Source organism: Seriola dumerili, unplaced genomic scaffold, assembly GCF_002260705.1.
Source record: "Seriola dumerili isolate Sdu_G_001 unplaced genomic scaffold, Sdu_1.0 BDQW01000069.1, whole genome shotgun sequence".
Lineage (NCBI taxonomy): Eukaryota > Metazoa > Chordata > Actinopteri > Carangiformes > Carangidae > Seriola > Seriola dumerili.
Window position 1 is genome coordinate 344189 of NW_019174324.1, and position 22553 is coordinate 366741.

The 22553-nt window shown below is 40.3% G+C and overlaps 1 protein-coding gene across 1 annotated transcript in view; it reads left to right on the forward strand.

Moving 5' to 3' along the window:
• Nucleotides 1–19490: 19490 nt before the first annotated feature.
• LOC111220510 (TGF-beta receptor type-1-like) overlaps nt 19491–22553 on the forward strand; it is a 67697-nt gene continuing 64634 nt past the window's right edge. Inside the window, exon 1 of the mRNA XM_022743582.1 lies at nt 19491–19555. Within this exon, the coding sequence (XP_022599303.1) occupies nt 19492–19555 (64 nt within the window). The 5' untranslated portion in view covers nt 19491. The remainder of the gene's footprint in view (nt 19556–22553) is intronic.

A 22553-nucleotide genomic window follows, 5' to 3' on the forward strand; every position in this document is an offset into this window, starting at 1 on the left:
TTTATTTTGAACTAATCAATTCTTGCATGATACATTCATATGAGACGTCGGCGTTGGCTTGCTAGTCAGCTTTAACAGTGGCTGTTTCCTCTAGCTTTCAGCGTGAGCCTCAGCAGTGTGAGCACAGCTGAATTTGCTGTATGCTAACGCTAACATTTAGTGAACTAGTTAGAAGGAATATTATAGCCTAATTATAGAGTTGCCACACTTCATTATTGAGGCATTTAGTCATTTAGTTGAATAGATGCACTAATGTTTCAGCGCAATACAATAGACTTACTTTCAACTAACTGTACTGAATTGTCTCGGAGTTTCGTTGAGACAATTCATACAGCACAAACCCACAAAACAATTTGTCTCAGGTGGCAGAGCTACAGGTCCTGAAAAAACATCCTGTAACAGTCTACTATCTGGTAACTTACTTTGTTGTAATCTATAAATACACCTACAATGTTTATTTTACTGTTACTGTCAATCGGTATAAATGCAAAAGGGAATGTGTCACAGTAAAACATGTCATTTTACACTGTGACTGTTTTCAGGACTCCAGCTCTGAGGGCCATGCAGCAGCTCTGCTAGATGAGAGGAGAGGCACTGATGTTAGAGGGTGGAGGACGAGGACAAAGTAGAAAAGTTTGTTGAAGAAGAAAAGACATTACATTACCTACAAAGAAATACTACCTTTTATTTTTCTACAAGATGCATTATTTTATAAAACTAAAATGCAATTTTTTTTCAAAATCATATCGTTTTACACTTTGTACAATGTCTGTATATCTATATATATAGATATATAGATATATATTACATATTTTGTACTGTTTTACAAGTCTCTCAATAGATATTTATAATAAAGAACTGTCTAAACCATATTCTGAGGAATTTTCTTGCTCCCATTGTCTGTCATGCAGCTGAAGTCATGTCCTTTATGGAGAGAGAGAGAGAGAGATAGAGAGAGAAAAGCAAGAGTTAGAACCAATACAAATGACAAGTGAACCAGTAGGTAAATGCATTACATGACTACACATCAGCAGAAATCTATGAAGTATAAGCATATGTGTCATAAAGGCAGAAAAAAAGAAATCAGGCAGAGGAAATTCAATGAAATGAAATTACAGTGGCGTATAATCCACAGAATAGGAGATTGAGATTCTGTATCGTTGTAGGAACCATAATCAAACACAGTGGCTCCTTGTGATAGACCGGATAGGACTGTCAGCAGGTGGTTGACAGTTTAACATTGACAGTGACATTTTACTGTGTGGTTTTTAATTCATGTAGAGAGATTCTACCCAGGCATTCTCAGACATATGCCTGTTTCACAACCCGGTCATATATGGGCATCATATTGATAATATTGCTATAAAATTTATATTTCCACATTCACCTCTTGTAAATACTAAAAACAGACACATACTTTAGAAGACAAGATAACGGTGTTTAGTCTTACTGAAAGGTCAGAAACTTCTCAACATCGTTCAGCCAGCGTCTGTTGAGAATAATCTGTGGGAGTGTGTCATGTGCTGCAGAACCAGATATCATGTAGTCTTTCTCACGACTCGCCGCATCCAGTGGGGGATGTTGACATCTGCCAAGGGGCCCATTCATGCACGCCTGTGTCATGGTGAAGCACCCCTCGCCACATACCCTAAAATAAAATGGCATTTTCAGCAGAAACAATAATGTTGTGTGACGTACATGTTCATCCACCGTGAATATGAGTAGTTAGCTTTGCTAGCAATTGCTGTAGTAGAACAAATCTCAGTGGATGTGGATTTACTTCAATGGTTAAATTCATGTACGCAATGCAAAGAAAGAAATCGTAAGACACTTGGCATGCAGAATGGCAAGACCCTTAATGTAAGTCGCTTTCGATAAAAGTGTCAGCTAAATGAATGTAATGCAAGAGCTTCCTGCCCTGTACGCAGTGAATCAGTACAAAATGAACTGGTGACAGCTGAGCCACACTTCATTTCAAAGTTATTTGTATGTCTTCGTGGTGGTTGTATTGTCTTGTGAAAGCCCATTATATTCACCATGAACTCCTCTCCATTGTTCGCCTTCTGGCAGCAAAACCAAAAATGGTTGACTGTGTCCCCCATCCCAAAAAAATTGTACTTACCATCAAAATCCTACTGCATGAAGTTTCTTTGTCAGATTTTTGGCTGCATGCCAGATGTCCAGTGAATGGATCACACCTCGATCCTGTTATTTCCTTTCTCTGGGTCCGCAATAAAGAAATACACAAAGACACACATTTCAAATCTTTTCTAACTACATTCAGTGAAGAAATTTTGCACTTTTTGATATAGTTGGCAAATGACAGTTTGAGTAAGCATTACAATGTACCAGTAATTACATGTTACAAATGGCAAATAAAACAATTCTTGAATCTATACTCACTCATCAGTGCTGAAATCTGCACGTGAGCATGTGACGCTCTGATATTCAGTTCCTCCAGAAGCCTGTCCATTGTCTGTATGAAGGCGTGCTTCCCCATGGTCACAGTTTCGGTCGGTCTGTCTCTTGTCCTCTGTCTCTATATTGATTACGTCCATGGAGCCATGTCCTGTAATCCACCAGCAGCACTGCATGAGAAAATATGTAGTAAAATGCACATATGCATAGTAAAATACAAATGAAATTTTCAACAACAGAGAACTGCGTGAATATTTCTACTCTGTAAGTATTTAGAGGACAAGTTTTGCCAATACATACCACACATGGAAAGGTGGGACATAGTCAACATCTGATGGGTCTGAAGCCGGTTCGTTGTCCAAATCAATTCTACAACATCCCAAAAAAAAAATCGCTTCCACACTGTAAAATAAACATGCTAGATGACAACATGTGGTGAGGAGATGTGTTCACCTTGCACACTGTTCATACAGCTGTTCGCCTTTTCCTCATCCAATACAACACTCCAAAACATCCATGGACTTGATGCTACAGACAAAACTATTATGAGAACATATCACGCCAACAAAAAGACAATAACACAATGTAGAATCACAGATGGGGGTTCATTGTGGCCATAATGGGGTAATGTCTAGTCATTATACAACACACCCTTCTTCCAAAGCTTGGTCCTCAGCAAGTGGTCTAACTCCAGCCATTTGAAAATCATCCCTGTTGAGATAACATTTCAGTATCACCAAATAACCCTGTTGATTGTGCAGCAGGTCTATACACATATCCCAGCTGTAGAATGGAATGTAATAAGCAGAGAAAGCATAGCATGTGATGAGGTTTTATCATCTGTTGTACGTACATATTGGTAATGTTGACATTGGCACTGAGTCATTTTCTAGTTAGAACTGAAAACAAACTAATCAGACTCAGACTCTCCTCCAATTGTTGATGGCTGACCAAAAATTCCTGGACGCTTACTTGACGTAGATGTAGTATTGTCCTGACGTGCCATTGCTGTGGTTTTTGTCTTCTAGTAGCTGGAGAGAAAATACAATAATATTTAGAATGCTGGAAAATAAATTACAATCATATTTAGAACAACAGTAGTTTCTGTAATATTCCCAGATTTTATTTTGACCATTGGCTCCATGATACTAACTAGCTTGCCGTTTGCAAATTACTTTATCAGCTAACGTTAAGAAGCAACCAATGCCAGATCCATGCAGCGTGGCTAAGTTACAGCTAGCTGGCTCCGCGGGGGATGTCATATTTTCGGTCCCGTTTGTTTTTCTGATTGTCAGCAGGACTAAAAACTAGCCAATTAACGTACTCACGATAACGTGTTCAAGCAAGCAATGGTTAGCCATCTAGCTGTAACATAGCTACTCTGCATTGAGCTGGCGTTGATTGTTTCATAACATTAGTTAACAGAGTAATTTTCAAACAACAAGCCGTCCATATCAGCCCCGGGGGTCCGGATGAATTAGCTGACGTTATCCTCTCAAGAGTATATTATTATGTTAGTTACTTTGCAGTTCGTCCACATTAGCAAGAAAGCTAACCTGGCTAACCTTAGGTAACAAAACGACGAAAAATATTTCACATGCTTTGTTGTAATGTTATCTCATCTGTCCAACAGGAAGAAAGCCACATCGGCGTCATTTTCGAGTTCCAAAACAGAACGAAGCTCCATCCATGACTTGAATGCACCGCCGATGTTTACTCTACTTTTTGCCTGACGTCGGTCCAACTCCCGTTTGGCTAGACGGGCTTCAGTGGATATAACCCTCTTTTTGGGCTTACATGGAGTCTGTGTTGTAGTCTGTGTCGTGGAGGTTGCCGGTCGCTTGTTAGCGGACTCAATTTCTGAGCTATTGTTGCTATTGCTGCTACGCTTTATTGCCGCTGTATGGGAGCTTGCACTCGGCAGCGAGCGCACATGTCACATGCGTCAGTAAGTTGGGGAATGTCTAATTTTTTGGCTTATGTAACAGCCTGTTCACTCATTGGCATTAAAAAGTGATTATAAAAAGTTTTAAACACAGAAAAGTTGTCTAATGCCCCTTTAATGTTTGGCATTTTGTACGTGCAACAGCGAATCAATTATTGGCTATCAGAAATGAACAAAAATATTAATATTAAAGCTCCATATTTTCCTCTTCTTCTTCTGTGTTTTATTTGAAGTGTTGATCCATAAGAAGATGTATTTGTGGTTTTAAGAATCAAAAACCATCTCAGTGTAGTTTTACATCTCCTCTCTCAGGCTTCTCTCTGGAGCTCTAGTAACAACAGGTCGGTGAGCCAATCAGAAGAGAGGAGGCTCTGAGCCTCTCTTCTGATTGGCTGACTGTATTCTGGGTGATCCAATAAAAATATAGCAGATTTCAGGTAAAACACTCAGAGAAACCAAATCCTGCAAGGTTTGGATGGTGGGTCCAGGTGGGCGGGGCTTGGTGACTGCTTTGTTGTGACATCACAAAGTTCCAGAAGTCCTGACGGCTGGTTTTAAGGCTCAGTTTCTGAATACAGGCTGTGTGCATTTCTCTGTGGACTGAGGCTTTGATACTTTCACAGTATTAATATAGAAGCTAGACCTGATCTATAATCACACTACACATGGACACAGACCTTTACACTGGAGCAGCTTTAAAATATTGATATAAAATAATACTTTAATTAATATTAAAGTTCCCTGGGAAACCACCCTAAACAGGAAGAGGATGAACATCTCACCGATGCAGTCTCAAAATATGCTAACGATTTGGAACCGATATATAATTATCTTAATAAATACAACATGTTTTGCAAATTTTGACACAAACAAACCATGTCCTCGTTTCTGTCCGACCCACAATCCATTTCAGTCCGTCCATTCAGTTCTCATCAGCTTGTTCAGTCTCGTAATGTCGTGACTGTGAGGGTCACTGCAGGGTGTAACTAATCAAAACAAAGAATAAACACAGTTTGTTCTTGTTAACAGTGTGGACGTGTTATTCATCAGAAGATATTCAGAAGAAGCTTCAAGTGAAATATTGTCCAGTGAGGGATGAACACTGGCTGCAGGCTTTAACACATCCTCTCAGAAGACTGGGTGAATCACGGCTGCTGTAAGTATGTTTTCCTCCAGCCTGTTGTTACTATATTTAAGCCTCATTAACCTTATCTGCAGCTTGTCATGTGCATAATGGTGTGGTGTGGTTTCCTTCCTTGCAGAGGAACAGTTCTGAGAAACTGTATGTGAAATATTTAATGGACACAAATTTACTGTGTTCTCAACATTTTTCAGGCCTCAGGCTCATTATTGTCTTGGAAGCACATCTGAACAGTCAGAAATGTTCTGACTTACAGCTAAGTTAGACTTTTTTTTAAATGATTTCACACATAGCACAATACTCATGACTCATTTCTGACTGGCCTGACCTCAGCATACACTGCTTTCCAAACTCTATACCACGAGATAAGATTTTTCTTTGGCAGTAAATGTGAATTGCTTTATATCTCTGTGTTCTCTCAGCAGCAATATTCACTATTTGTGTGTTGCATCTACATTTTGCGGTTTTTGATGTACTGTGCCTATAATTTCCCACATGGCTCACACAGTGGGCTCCCTCATTGCATATTTAGTCTTCCAACACAGCACCAGTGTCCTCCTCTGAGCATGTGCTGCTTTGTACGATACAACATCAGAAGAAGAATTACTGCCTCCTCCACTCAGACTAGTTTCAGATTATCCAGAGTCATATAAAATATTACCTGACTCAGTACGCCGCCCAGCTCTTGGTCCAGACCATCGTTACCTCTCACATCCACTACTGCAAAGCTCCTCTGGTGGACCTCCCTTCACACACAGTGAAACCCGCACAGATGGTCCAGAATGCAGCAGCCCGTCTGGTCTTCGATCACATGTCACTCTCTGGCTCACCGACCTCTGCTGGCTACCTGTGGCGCCCGAATCAAGTGACCTCTGGGTCTGCTCTGTCTACTTGAACTCAGTCGTTCAGCTTTATTCGTTTAGCTTTATATTTAGTCACTGTGCTCCTCTGATGAATGTGGTCTGTCATCACCATCCCTGCACACAAGACGGTGTCAGTCCGGACTGTTCTGGTCTGTGGTTCTGTCAGAGCAGGGGAGTTCCTGTCTTCAAGAACCTGTTGAAGACTCCTCTCGTCAGAGACGCCTCCTCTTCTAGCGCCTCTAACACCCTGACTTGTCTAACTAGCTCTTACTATGAACTTCTTAACCTGATCTCCTTGCACTTGTACAATAGATGCAGTGCTTAGTACTTACTCGAAGGTCACTGAAGCTTCAGTGTTCACTTCACTTGTACGTCACTTTGGACAAAAGTGTCTTTCAGATGAATGAATATAAATGTGTCTGAAGCTAAATGACCTTCTGTCCATTTTCATGCACAGTCGTGAGGAAACAGTGATTGTTGATTTAAACTCCAAAACTCATTAAATTCTCCTGTTAGGAGGAGAGCAGGGGATGTTACAGCAGTGTCACTGTTGTACACGTGTCTATTATTTATATGCATATTAAAACACAAATACTCAACAGACATTTTTAGCTGTAGCGCTAATCGTTTTCTAAAATCACTGACAGGAGTTTCAGTCTCTCTTGAAATGTATATTCAGCAGCATCTGGCCGACACAGATAATATCCTGCAGCCTATTGCTTTACATTGATATTGAGAATACTGTGTTAGCTGCTACTGAACCGTACATACAGTACCATTTACATTATATAACAATAATATAATATAAATTTAACATGATGTATTAATATAAAAGGTGAAGAAATTATAGTCGGTTATTTTCTGCTGCGTCTGTCGTGTTTCTGAGTCTCTGCTCATTCATCCTTTTATTCCTTCAGTCCAGTTGTTCGTGAATGTTTTTATTCTGCCGTCGTTTCGCTCTCACCTGGCTGCCTTCTTCCCTCCAGGAGGGTCACCTGACCTGCTCACCTGTTCCCTCTCACCTCATTACTGCATTACTCCCTTTCCACTTCCTCTCTGCAGGTCGTCTTTGTGCCTCAGCTCTGCAGCTTTTTGCCCTTTTTGATTCTGATGGTGTTTTCGACCTTGCCTTTGTGTGTTTTTGTTTTTTATTATTTTCTTTTGGATTTTGCCTCAGACTGACCCTTTGTATATAGCTTGCCTGCCTGGATTTTTTTTATTAGTTTGGCTGTTTTTCCTAAGTGAAAACTCTTTACTTTATCATCTGCCTCCCGAGTAATGCTCTCGGGTCTCTGCTGATCTTTGTGATCTCTGTAGGTTGCCGTCTTATTTGATGTTCACCTGGAAGCAAGTTGGAGGTTTTGAAAATGAGATAATGTTCATATTGAAAATTACAGGGAGGCTGAAAGAGCTGAGGAGGCAGGTCTGTGGAAACCTGGTTTTAAAGCTGCTTTATCTGTACCACTTTACAATAGGATGACCCCTATAAAGGATTTATAAATGGTTTATAACTAGTTTATTAATTAGCTTGTCATAGCTTTCTAAATCATTTATAACCTGTTGCTTGCTCTTTGTTTTCTCCATCGTCAGCATTTGTGCCTGCTGCTTCATCACATTTGTCAAGTTATTATCAATTAACCAGCGACAGCATCTTAATTTTCAAAAAGTTTCATCTGGCAGATCAAGTTATGGCAGATCACATGATCATATCACGTGACCAGATTCATCCTCTCAGGCCTCGGCAGTGTTGTTTACTCTGACATGTTCTCAGCAGCCGTCCTCATTATAATCCCAGCTGTTGATCAGATTGTTCTGCACAGTGGAGATTAACATGGAGATGATTTTTGCTGGTTGCTCTCTTCTGTAGGACTTTAACATCCAGGTGTAACCTTCCTTTACCTGGTGAACTGCTCACCCATTCGTTGTCCCTCTGTTCACAGATCTGTGATTCTCCCTCCATCCATCTTCATGTTTCATCTCATTTTAACAACCATTTATTTACCAGTTTCAAATCATTTATAACTGGTATTTATAACACATCGCCATTTATTAATGAGTTACTATAAAGCTTCTTTTACCAGTTATAAATGGTAGTAGCTCATTAGTAAGATCAGTAAGTAGTCAGCATTAACTTGATGTGACCAAATAGTGAACCTGCATCAATGTATGAAAACTGTGTGAAGACAAATAATATAATAATAGGCTATAGTGAGTACAATTAATTATAACAAAAAAGACATAACTTGTTTATAATTTTTTTTAATGCATTTATAAAGTGTTGACAACTGAATAAATAACCTAATTATAAACCATTTATAAATCCTTTATAAGGGTCTTATTGCAAAGCGGTGCCACTTTATCTCCATTAGAGTTTGTTTGTCTTTATGTGTTTTGCTAAAACAGGAAGTCGTTATGAATTTATGAAAGGAAGTATATTTTTAATGTAGCAGTTAAACTCATTTTGTGTGCATTCTGGTTTTCACCCTCGTGCACACAAGCATGTGTGTGTGTTATGATTGTATATGCAGTGCCGACATCAGGAGAAATCCTGAGGACAATGCAGTGGATGTATTATAATAACTGCGCATGTCTCTGGTGTGCAGTATATCTGGGATCTTGCGCGCCATCATGGCCCAAGCCTGCAGGTTTTCATACCCATAAATCATTCCAACAGTTGATTTCAGAGGGAGGAATCTGCCGGTGCAATCAGCTGCTGTGGGGTTTTGGCAGGAAAGCTGCTGACTCGTGGCACATAGCTGCCGTGTGCATTGTATTGCATCCAGCATCCTTTAATAAGCTGCCAACAAAAGCTCAGATGAGAGAAAATAAGGCTGAAACCCCAAAGGTCAAGTGAGTAACACATGATCTGAGCAGTGGCTGGCTGCAGAGATGAGGGTGGAGGGCTTTCCTCTTATCAGCCTCCCACAAGGCTTGTCTCTGTGGGAAGCAAAACAAAACTGTGCTACTGGATATTCTCATTACCCACAGTGATCCTATCGACTTCTGTTTAATTGCTTTCGGATTCAAAGGGAACAAACTGTACCGGTGCTAAACGGGCCAAATGGTCAAAGATTTTTCCTCCACAAGAAAACAGAGTAGACTTTAACAGCTGATAAACTCCTGCTGCCTGACCACCACCAGGAGCTCAGTCATTGTCATAATAATAAGCTGGTGTTTGAAATAAATGTGAAAAACTACTGGTCGAGAAAAACGTCTCCTTTCCTGTGAATTAGAGAGAAGCTGTTACTTTAATCTCTGGCAGAGGTTGTTATCACTGAGGAAAAGTGGAAGTTTTTTAGAGCCAGTGTCAGTGTTTCATTTACCACCTTACCTCAGCTTATCTCGGCAGACCCCGGTCCAGCTGCATGCTCTGTCCGGCACACTAAATGAGAGACAGGGGACACCGTGGACAGGTTCACCGGTTCACCACCGACACTAACAGATGTTCACACCTCCAGACGTGACCTCATGTGTTTGCACCGTGAGGAGAAACCCACACAGCCTGGGAATATGTGTTAAAAAAAAACCTTTTGCATGAGTGTTTACATTTTAATTCAGAAGTTTTATTGCCTACAGAACAAATGTATTGTACATGTTTAAAAAAGTTAATATATTATTTTGAATGATTAATTTAAGTCAAGTCTAATTTATTTTCTAGACATTTAAACACAGCTTGAGCCGACCAAAGTGCTGTCTGAAGGACAATTCAAATAAATAAAAGCAAGTAAAACAAGAAAGCAACAAGGAGCAAATAAACAATTATGAACATGACAACGGTCTAAAACGTTAGCCAGCTAACCTTTTAGCTAATTCAGTTGTTGATGATTAAAATGATTTTAATGATCCTGGATCCTTGGCATTACCACTTTCGTAAGTAGGTTTGTTTTTTATTTGTAAAAGCAAGTTTTATATATATATATGTGTGTGTGTGTGTGTGTGTGTGTATATATATATATATATATATATATATATATGGAGTGGAGCTAATCAGAGCTAACGTCTAAGCTCCACTCACTGTTGGAGCCAGACTCTAACCCATTTATTTACACGCTGTTATTCCTCTCAGCACATTAACACTTTCAGGAGTCTGAGTACCTGTTAAGATTCTCCACATATTCTTACACAATGTTATTTTCATATCTTAAATTTAACAAACAATGTGGATTTCCATATTTTAAATGTGACACTCACTTTTCTTTTTATGTGAACTTCCTTTGCCACTTAAAACACAGCGTGACAGCAAAGCAGTTTTCTGATCAAACAATAGAACAGTATGTGGTAAAAAGTAAGTGACAACATGCTGAAGCACTCTGTGTCTCTGAACACTGCAGTGGCATGTGGAGGTATCTTCACTTGAGTCACAGCGAGGCTCTTGAGGCTCTTTGCCTTTTCAAATCAAAGGCAGATATTAAATATTTTAGTTTTCCGTTGGTTTGCAGAACATTTTGTCAATTCATAAGAACAAAGATTTTTTTTAAAAATTGTATTTTATAATCGAAAAATCACAAAAATGATACAATAACTGACGCAATTATTATAATTTTTTCATTTATTTCCCGTCACTTTTAAACGTGTCTGTGAAATTAGAAGAAAATATATTAAGGAACAACACGCGAGTCTATCAGTGAGTATGTTTACATGCTCATTGCTGTCTGTTGTGAATCTTGTCCAAGTATTAATATTTGACATCAAATAAGGAACCTGGACATTTATTTCATTATCAGATTTCTCTTATGACCCCAGGCTGGTCCAGAGGAGTGAGGATGCTACAGCTTACAGATTTTCCCTAAACGCCTCGCATGCAGGCAACTGGTAGATGCTACAATTAACAGATGTTCTCTGAATGCCTCTTATGCACGCAACAAGTAGATGCTACAATTAATAGATGACCCCTAAACGCCTCACATGCAGGCAACTGGTAGATTATACAATGAACAGATGTTCTCTGAATGCCTCTTATGCAGGCAACAAGTAGATCCTACAATTTACAGGGAGGGTGTTATTGACCTTTACATGCTGGATGTGATCTGTGAGAAAGGAGAGGTTCCATTTAATAATGAAGGAGGTGACACTCGTCTGTTTAATTCTCTGAATCAATAGATGAAGCTGCAGGTTGAACTGAAATCAAATCAGCAAATACTCCAGAGTCAGATGCAGCATAATCAGTGCTCTTCCTCTGTCTACAGACACGCTGCTTAGGATCTGACAGTGCATTTATTTTTTGAAGTTAAAGTTTTCGGTCTGAGTCTCAAATCTGAAAGTTTCCTCCGGATATGTTTTAAATTCTGTAAAAATCCTCCTGCTATGATTCATATTTAGTTCAACATGTTTTCACACATAAAAACTGGGTCTGAAGCTCGTCTCCTCTCACTTCCTGGTTGAGAAATCTGGATCAGGCTTTGAGCCCCGCCCACCACCTGCTTGCTGCAGGTGGACAGGTTAGTGGCTGACGTAGTGTTAGCGGTTGTGCTAATGCTAACTTTCGCTTTCTCTGTACTGACAAGGTTTCAGGTGTATTTAGCCCCGCCCCCCGTCCCCACAGGTTGTCATGATTGGTTCCTCAGGTGCGTGACGTATGAAACCCTGAATCTGTGTTTATGAGAGTGTGATTGGTTCACTGCAGGTCAAGGTGGAAACACTCAGTCATGGAGTTGATGGTTATTTCATCATCATGAGTCTGTGTTATATAAAAACATCATGTGGACGTTAACGAGGTGAAACTCTGGATTTCACTCAGACGGTCTCGAAGTTAAATTCTGTCTGAGGATCATCTGGTGATGTCTTTCACTGAATCTCACAGTTTTTTAGATTTGTGGTGAAATATTCTGTGTCCTTCTGTAACTTCCTGTCCTCTGCGTTTTCAGCTGCGCCCCTCAGCATTTCTGAAGGCTATTTTTACTTTTTTTTTCCTGTTGATTCAGTCCTTTACCTTCTTTTATCTGAATTTTGTTGTTGGGTCACACACAGGTTTTTGATGACCTCGTTATCCACACAGAGGTTTATATAACCGGCAGCAGCAGCCTCCTCTACACGTGTGTCCTGAAAACTTATTCCAGTCAGTTAGGGTTAGTGTGGTTTGTTGCAATTGTATAAAAAATAATTAGAAATGGCTCCACCTCAGCTACAGATGCTGCTCACATACTAATGAATGAGTAATAATAATCTAACGATCTAATCAATAATAGTATAAAAGTCATTTTTATTCCCCAGCGACAGTCAGAGCTGGATTTTGTTTTCAGGTTGTCCATCAGTCTGTCCCATTCTCGTGGACACACGTTTTTGGTCCTTCTGAACGCAATATCTCTGTAATGCCTTGAGGGAATTTCTTCAAATTTGGCAAAAATGTTCACCTGGACTCGAGGACAGGCTGACTTGATTTGGGTGGCTCAGCTGCTGTCACCCTCTGATCCTGAACACCATCCAGACTACCCTGTAGCTGATCTTGGAGCAGCAGCGGTCCTCAGAGGTGTGGTGTGCAGGCCCAGCGGACCACCACCCCACCCCATCCACATGAGAGAGCCCTGATCCTGCAGAACCACTGTTCCACACATAACTTCAGGCTGAGGCATTTCTCCCGCTCTGCTGCTTCCAGCTCTCCCTCCGCCTGCAGGACTCTGTGGAATAAACCAAACACCACAGGAAGTGACAGTGTGGGGGTCCAGGACTCGAGGGTCCTCCAGCGTATCCTTGGTGACAAAGAAGCGTCCATCAGGAGGAGCTGGAGAGCAGACAGGTAATGAGTCCTAATAACTTACAGAGAAGATTCCTGCATGTCTTAATATCCCTTAATTAATCGTGTCAATTATTTTCAACTCAATCATTATTATTCTTTTACACAATGTTCCTGCAGTACATCCGGGATTAAGAATGACTGACAGCCAGTTGTGATCCTCGACTAAAGTAAAACGATATAAAAACACATTTTAAATTAAAAGTCCTGCTTTCAAAACAGAAGAGCTGCACAGAACTACAGACATATTATCAGAGAAATCCACTTAAAGCATCAAAGTTAAAGTAGTGGTTTTGCAGAGCAGTGTCCCCTGTGACTGATGTAGTAATAATAATAATAATACTAATAATTAATCTTTATTTAGATAGCACCTTTCAAAACACAGTTACATAGTGATTTACAAAACAGGATAAAATTTAATTTGATAAAAATAAATAAACAGATTTAAAAATACATTAAAGGTTTTACAACTTTGAGGAGATAAGAGAGAAAAACCTCCACTATGAGGTTCAGTAAAGATAAAACGTATAAAGTGATTAAATGAATTGATAAAATAAGAAGCAGGAGAATGAAGAGCCTGAGAAATCGCACCTATAAAAATATATCTTTAAGAGGTATTTAAAGAGATGTATTATATATTATTATATATGACCTTATTAGACTTTATATTATTGCATCATTCTATAAGGAAGAAGAAGAATTCAAAGAAGAATTCAAAAGTTTTCATGTCGCTGCGACGGTCAGATCGGTCATATTGTTTTCTGGTTGTCTGTCCGTCCCTTTCTCATGGACACGATATCTCAGTAACACCTCGATGGAACTTCTTCAAATTTGGCACCAAAATTCACTTGGACTTGAGAACGAGCTGATTAGATTTTGATGGTAAAAGGTCAAAGGTCAAGGTCCTGGTGACCTCACGAAACACGGTCTTTGGCTTGTGAACACAATATCTCCCTAACACCTCGAGGGAATTATTTCAAATTTTGCACAAACTGAAGGATGAACTGATTCGATTTTGGTGGTCAAAGGTCAAAGGTCAAGGTCAGTGTGACCTCACAAAACACTTTTCAGCCATTACTCAAGACTTCAGAGCAATTATGAGATTTCACACAATTGGTTCATATTTAATATGAATCTGGATAAACAGGTTTGTGACCTGGAGCTAGTCTGAGTGGAGGAGGCAGACAACCATGAGGAGGTGATTCTAGTTTTATATAAAATGTTCATCTACAAGTTAACCAGAGGTGACATTTCAAATTAATAATGTGAAGAAAAGGTGTAATGATTCACTCAGGTACAAATGCATCACAGCTGTACTTAAATACTTATCTTTCCACCTGTGGCAAACCTGTATCACAGCTGATTAAATAAACAGAAGAAGTAGAAATGACAAGACGTGATAAAGCTGAAGTCAACAGCTGATATCTGTTTAACGATGCTCTGTTTCCTCGTTGATGTAAAAGATAAAGTTTACAAACTCACTTACGCATTTACAAAACAAACTATAATAATCCACAGTGTGAATATAAATGTTCATGCTCTTCTGTTTAATTGACTAAACAGGTGTAAGCTGGAAACAGCAGCTCTCTCTCTTTAGCATATTTCCCTCAGCCCTGCTCACTGTTAAACACCTTTTATATCACAGTGTCTGAGGGCCATGCATAATGTAAATGGATATATCCTCCGCTGTTGGCAGGCTGATTACCCCTCACTGCTGTATCATTAGCTGAAAGAGGTATTTGGAATAAAATGCTGTATTTAATTTTTGAGGAAAATGACCTGTGGAGAGAATCAAGGTGCTTTTACCCCCCCAACCCCTTGTAGTCCATCCACGTACTCTTAGTACACATCTTCAGAATCAGCACTGTTTCCTCAGCCGGCAATCTTCAAAGGTTTTAAAAGCTCCCACCTCGCAGGCGGCGTTTCTACTTGAGAAGAAGAAGTATGGAAGATGATTCCATATATCAGTTGCTCTTCAAAGCCCAGTAACTTGCACAGGCAGCAAACAAGGAACATGATCTGATAGGCGAGCGTCTCGCCAGGGAAGTAATGCTGCGCCATAAAAAGGTGTTAAACGCTGCGCCTGGAGGCTACTTTGGTCCTGGACCTTTTTTTTTTTGCTGCCTGATACAGGATCACACAACACTGTCAGTCTGGATTAAATAGTGCAGGAGCTACTGTAACAAGACCACAAATACGTTCCTGTAAGCAGCTTATAATAATAACACGAATCACTGTGAGGGCAGAAGCTGGGAGGTTCAAACATTAATGGGCCAAAGTGAAGCTGATGGTGGTAATAGAGGAGAAGCTGAGGAATCATCCTCTGAAGATAAAAATGTAATTTAAGGAATTATGTTTTTGTCTTTTTACACTGGTGCTCAGCTTCAGTATCATATTATTTAACCCAGAGATTCAGAACAGAGAAAAGTCTGATATTAGACAAATAAATAATTCATATGTTTAATGTTAACTTGAGCATAAGTGATCCTTAAATGTGTTTTTTTTAAATCAGGTATGTTTGCATGAATATCTTCTGTTCACTGTGATGTAGCCTGACTCTTTGGAGCCATTAAGTCGATGGTGTAACTTTCTCATTGTGATAGATAAATGTCCAAATTTATAAGATGACACAGTTTCCAAGTGGCTGGATGAAGTTTGATGTTATAAAACTACATTTATCTGAATAATCAGTTGTGGATGTCAGATTTTAGTGTCAGCACTGCAGAACAGACAGTTCCATCTGTCTAAATTGATTTCTATACAGCGATATCCAAATGGCGCTGAAGTGCTGGACAAACACACCTTGGTTTTGTTAAAAGTATAGACCCTCTTCTTTTCTGTAGAAGACATAAATAAATCCCTGCTGTGCGGCTGTAGCTTGCCCCCATCTTTTATAGTGTACTTCCTCCAAATCATTGCAATAATGTTTGTTAATGAGTGAAACTACAACATGAACATCACAGCACAGTAATTGTAAGGTATGTGGGCTGTAATATAATGTGTCCTCTTTTTAAGAAAGAGGTTAAGACCATAGTTTTTAAGAGGGATTTAAAAGAGGCTAAAGATGTAATATATATCATTATATATGACTTTGTTAGTCATATATTAACACCATTATTATTAACACCCTTTTTTAGATAGATAGATGGATAGAAAGAAATTTATTTGTTTCCCAGTAGTTTTACATCTCCTTTCTCAGGCTTCTCTCTGGAGCTCTAGTAACAACAGGTCGGTGAGCCAATCAGAAGAGAGGAGGCTCTGAGCCTCTCTTCTGATTGGCTGACTGTTTTCTGAGTGATCCAATAAAAATACAGCAGATTTCAGGTAAAAACACTCAGAAACCAAATCCTGCAAGGTTTGGATGGTGGGTCCAGGTGGGCGGGGCTTGGTGACTGCTTTGTTGTGACATCACAAAGTTCCAGAAGTCCTGACGGCTGGTTTTAAGGCTCAGTTTCTGAATACAGGCTGTGTGCATTTCTCTGTGGACTGAGGCTTTGATACTTTCACAGTATTAATATAGAAGCTAGAGCTGATCTATAATCACACTACACATGGACAGAGACCTTTACACTGGAGGAGCCTTGTGTACCAGTAGCAAATCAGTAAGCAGCCTATTTAATACAGTGAAACGACACTAAGTCATGGGGTGTATGAAGTGTTACCCAAGTTTCTGACGCCGGTGGAAACTTGAGCGGAGGAAGAAAGTGTCATTTGTTCCTCACAGTGTTGAGGAAGAGGTGGTGTCAGAGTCTTTTGTGGGTTTGAGTCTAAAATAAAAGCAGAGCAGTGATATGACTGGCAGAGCTCCATCCACATCACCAGATATCAGGGTGGAGTCCCACAGTGACCCTGGACAGGGCACAGGCCGTTCCCTTTGGTTAAAAGTGACAGCTACAGCTCCTCTGTGTGTGTGTGTGTGTGTTTGTGTGTGGGTGTGTGTGTGTGTGTGTGTGTGTGTGTGATGGTGATTAGACTTTCATGGTGGGAAATGAAATTTACAGGAAGTGCCATTAATAAAAAATATTTTAAAAATTCAAATAATTAGATGTTTTTTTGTTTGTTTGTGGTCAACTCTTTCTGATGTTGGTGGAGTGTGTGCTGGAGAGTCTCGTCCGCTTAATAACACCTGTGGTATCTTTGCATTGTTATTATTCTATGCTTTGTCGTTAACGTGCAACATCTGTTACTATGTACATAGCACATAAATATATGTTAACAACAATAAACTTAACTCAGCACATGCTGTAATTATCATTATATTTCTACAGTGATGTTTCAGTTTCCTGCATCAGTTCAGTCCAATCACAGACTGCAGCTGTGAACACCCCCACACTGGTTTCAGTGTTCAGCTGTGGTGGCTGCCCCTTGCTCAGAGACTATACCTCATTTCTGCATGTCTACCACATTTAGACCTGGATCATTACTCATTTATCTTCTCTTCAATCTCAGTGACACACAACACCATACGCTGCACTGCAGAGCCACGACCACTTGTTTACACTCCTCCGTAAAGAAGCGGAGTAATTAATAATCAATATATACTTTTATTTGTGTGATGAAACGCTGCAGATGTGTTTTAATACATTCACATTGGACACACTGGACTGACACACACTTGACCAGGAGAAGGCTGGCTCTCAGAAAGTGGAGTTGAGTTATTAAAGTGCTAGAGGAGGCAGCAGAGTCTCCTGAGTGACTTGCCAAAGGGAAGTGAATGAGGAGGTATTGAAATGGAGCTTTAGTCCTCTGTGCTCTCTCCCGTCCTAAAAGACCTTTGACCTTTCCACCACAGACAGAACCACACAGAGGGGTATGAAAATGTATTTACTGAAGGCGTATTTACCTTCCCCACTGAATCTCTAATCGATCCACTTGATTTTGTCCTGAAAAACAATAATAACAATGTCTTCCTCTGTCCTTCCTTGCACCTATTTTTTATTTTTGCAACATCACTCTCTGCTCATAGCAATGTCGTCACTGACCTTTACACCACTTACTATTGGTTGCATGTAATTTTGTGATTAAAAATCTGAGCTTTTTTTCTGCTGCTCGACACATTGTAAGTCACTCTGGATGAATGCACCTAAATGCCAAAATTGTAAATGCAAAAGAGACAGGTATAAGCAATCAAACCTGAGCAGCATTTGATTACTGCCAAGAGCAGGTGGTGCCTTTGTGTGTGTGTGTGTGTGTGTGTGTGTGTGTGTGTGTGTGTGTGTGTGTGTGTGTTTAACAGAGAATATGATGTTTAGAACTTTAAATAGGATCCTACATATCTTCTATATTGTCTATATGTTCAATTCTAAGGAGCATAATTCTTATTCTCCATCCTGCAGGGATAACTACTATAAATATGCATGAAGGTGTACCAGCCTGTGTGTGACTAATGAGAGTGTGTGTGTGTGCGTGTGCGTGTGCGGGGCCATGCAGGGCTCGGTTGGACATCAAATAATGGGCCATCATCAATCTCTGTCACACTCTCCAGGGACTAAAGCGAGTGTGTGTGTGTGTGAGAGAGAGAGAGCGAGAGAGAGAGGCCAGGTCAAGTGTGCCTGCATGTGTGTGTGTCTACTCAATAGATGATGACAAAGGCAGGGCTATAGGGCTTTAGAACAATGTGTGAGGGGGTGTGTTTGTGTGTAAGCTGCCATGGTTGTGATACCTCCCTCAGTCAGAGCCCCTGTGACGAGCTCTTTTCTGTCTGACAGAACCACATGAGTGTCATGATCCTCTCTGTCTTCCTCTGGCACAAAAACAGATTTTCCCCTTCACATAGATGTACATTTCTGTGCTGTTTTCTATTTAAAGTCAGGGTATGTGAGAGATAGAGAAATCAAACGTATCTCATCTGTTTAACCTTTGACTATAGTGGAAGTTTCCTACATTTTCACGGCTGAAATACAGTAAAGGTAGAAATAGGAATAATTATTAGCTTTGTCTATTAGGTGGTTGCTAAAAGATTATACTGCAACTTGTTATTCATCAAAACATTACTATAGAAATACTATAATGTGTATATATATATAAATATATATATGGTTAACTATGGTTGTTTATTATTTATTATTGACTATTATTATTACTAATGAGCTGCTGGATCCATCTATCTATCTATCTACAATATAATATAATATGATGTAATATAATATAATACAATTCATTTATACTTTGTCATTATAGTGAATGCCAACAGTGTTTGTTTACAGCAGTGATAGTGTTGCTCCAGTGGGGCGGGGTGTGGCTGGCTCTCTCCGCCAATCAGCTTCGTTCTCACCCCCCCCCCACACCAAACGCTGGAAAGGCGGGACTAGCGGAGCCGTTAACCAATCAGCATTTACCTTCCTCAGCGCAGGGAGAAGTTAGCAGTCGGCTGCCAGTCTGGTCCGTAGCCACGATGGATGCAATACCATGCTTTCTGCTCGTCCTCCTGTTCGGGACAAGGATACAAGAAAATACCGGTAAGTGGCCTTAAATGGACCATATGGAGTTGTGTTCTGTGTCAGACGCGTGTTTCTCGGAAGTTACTTTCCCGGGTCCGGCCAGTTCCGTCAGAAAAAGCTCTTTGTTCAAGAAGCCTGAAGAAGCAGAGTGTGTCTAACTAAGATGGCGCAGGGTCCGCGGCCAGCCTGCTGCTGCCTGTCTGAGGAATGTTTATTGTCTGGGAAAAATAGGAGCAGGGAGCTGAAAGTCACACTGGGCTTGAAAGGGCCCACGGCTACCGGCCGGGATGAAAGCTGGCCTCTCTTCGGCCAGGTTTTTTTTTTTGTGGTCACCGCTTTTGGATTCCGCTATGCCAACAAAAGAGCTCCGGAGTCCGTCCGGTGGAACAGTCCTCAGTTTCGCAAACACAAAGTTGGCAGCATCCCTGAGTGGATGTTTGCTTTTCGTCAAACGGCTGGTTGTTCATTTACCTGGTAGTCGGAGCGTGTCTCATCGCTGTTTCTCTTCTTTTTTTATAATTGGAGCACATATTTTATCAGCATAAGTTGATGTCACCTCAGAGCTGAACGTCCCCGTGTTATTCCAGGTTACCGTTACCTGAATGTTTCACCTCACGTTGATGCCTCAGTTACAGTCTGAGATGCGATTAAAACGACGTTGGTCGTCGTTTGTGTTAGTTAGGGCTCTTTCTGAGTAACGGTAAAGTCGGCAACCAAATGTAGAGCTATTTTTTTGTCGAGTCTGGTCGTTCACTTTTATTTCTGTCTTGTCTAAACTGTTACGAGTGTTGCCTGTTACTTTAACTTACTGTTTGATAGCTGTTTGACAGATTCACATCTACTCTGCACCACCTCCGTTAGCTTGCTAGCTTCTAGCCGCTGTCCGTTAGCAGCGTTAAACTGTAACAGACTTCTAGCGTTTTTCCTGTTTGTATTAAGCTGTGCTTTAAGTGTGTGGGAAATTACAGCTTTTCCTGCAGTGGGTGATGACATTATGTTAAAAAAAAATACATGCAGCATAGATTGATTTTTTTTTTTTTGCCCTTAGGTTTAAATAGCTTACTGTCAAAACACAAGAAACGGGTAAACCAAACTCCATTCAAAGTATGCCAATTTAAGTTTTCTGATGCATTCAGGGTGCACAAACTGCTCATTATTACATCAAAGTCCTGACTTAAGAAACAGCTTTGCAGTGATAGTTGTAGTTAACTACATTTAATTATAGCTGAAGAAGACTGCAGTAATTTCTTTTATGCCAAAGTCTCTTAAAGACACTGAGAGGATTCTGAGTCATGATTTGTAAATCAGCTCCTCATGCATTCATGCTTGGTGGTGAGGTTTTTTGATTTTAAATTTGCAAAGGAACTGTGGTCACTTCCTTTGTGTAGACAACCATCATGTGATTTGCAAAAAGGAAGAGGATTTTCTCATATGTACAAATAGCTGATTCCCCTCAATTGACTCGCAGATTCATGCGTTTCCTTTGTGTGACATTCCTTTGTGTGTGGAGGGAGAGAGAGAGAGAAAGAGAGAGCGCCTTATCACGAGTGGAGGAGCATGCATTTCAAACAGCATACGTAAAAATCTCATCACAGCCTCCCCATATGCAAAAAGCACGGTTGTGTCCTCACATACCCCGCTGCTGCTGCTGCCTCGGATGCAGGCTGGTTATCAAATTGATATGTTGGCTCAGGGACACACAAGAAGGGAGGGAATTCCGCTTTCTTTGTCCAGCAATGGGATTGTCATGGCATGGGTCCATGGTCGGCGCTGCATCATTTACATCAGAAAGGAATCTAACAGTCCAGATGCAGATAGTCAGACCCACAGATTAGAGAAAAGAAACTGGTGCACGTTTCAGATGTAATGTGAACGACAAGATTTAATATCATGTTCCCAAGAGGTGTAGATATAATTTAACCAGAACGCACCTTCATTCATACAGTACCTTGTAAATGTTACGCTGCTGTTGGGTGTTCAGCACCACACCCCTGCAGCTCGCACAGTGTAGTGTAGTACACGCACCAAAGCATTCGCACACATGTGAGCCCTGGCAGCCAGCTAAATTAGGTGGTGTCACTGTTACTTTCCTCATCCTCCTGCCTAATAGGCTCCGTCCTCACACTCTTTTCATTTGTTTCTCTCTCTCCCTCCCTCAGCCCTCCCACCCTCCACTTCCATTTGTCCGCTTTGAGTCTTGTGCTCCTTCCCTTGCCCCCCTTTAGGCATAGTAAGTAAGGGGGGGGGCATTTAGCTGGAGTGGCTGGTATAAATGATGAGTGTTGTGTCAGCATTCAGCGACCTGTCAAGGGAGACTCTGAATCAGTCCTGACTGTCGCTGACAACAAAGGATGAGGGGGATTGGTTCAGGATGTTATCTCAGCTGTTCTTGCTCGAGGTTGCTGTTGGTAATGAAATGTCTTGAGATTTAGATACAAATATCGCACAGTATATCCCACTATTATACAGTGTGCAGATACTGCAAAGCATACACTCTGTGCTAAGGAAGACGTGACAATAGTTTGAATGCAAGAAATTAACAGGAAAAAGTATTCCAGTGATGACTGACATCCGTCTATCATTTCCTAATTTCTAATGTAAACATGTCACAATAAGCTAATAGTGTTTTTTTTTTATGGATTTATTACTTTTTTTTACTTGGATTGAGAGCTGTTCAGTGCATTAGTATTCCACTCATGATCCAGTTTTTGGATTATCCTGGTTTATATATTGCAAATGTCAATATTATGTCCTTGTTTCAGAAATCCAGATGAACCCTTACTCCATCTTTGAGAAAGCTGACTAACTAGAGAGTAGATGTGTATCAATGATTCCAGCTTCTCCAATGTGACGACATGCAGCTTTTCTTTTTCTTAAATGATAATAAACTGAATATCTTTGGGCTGTTCCGATAAAACAAGACATTTGAAGACTTAATGTAGGAGTCTGGAAGATTGTGATCAGCATTTTCAGTTATTCTATGATTGTTTTTCGACTAATTAATTAATCATGAACA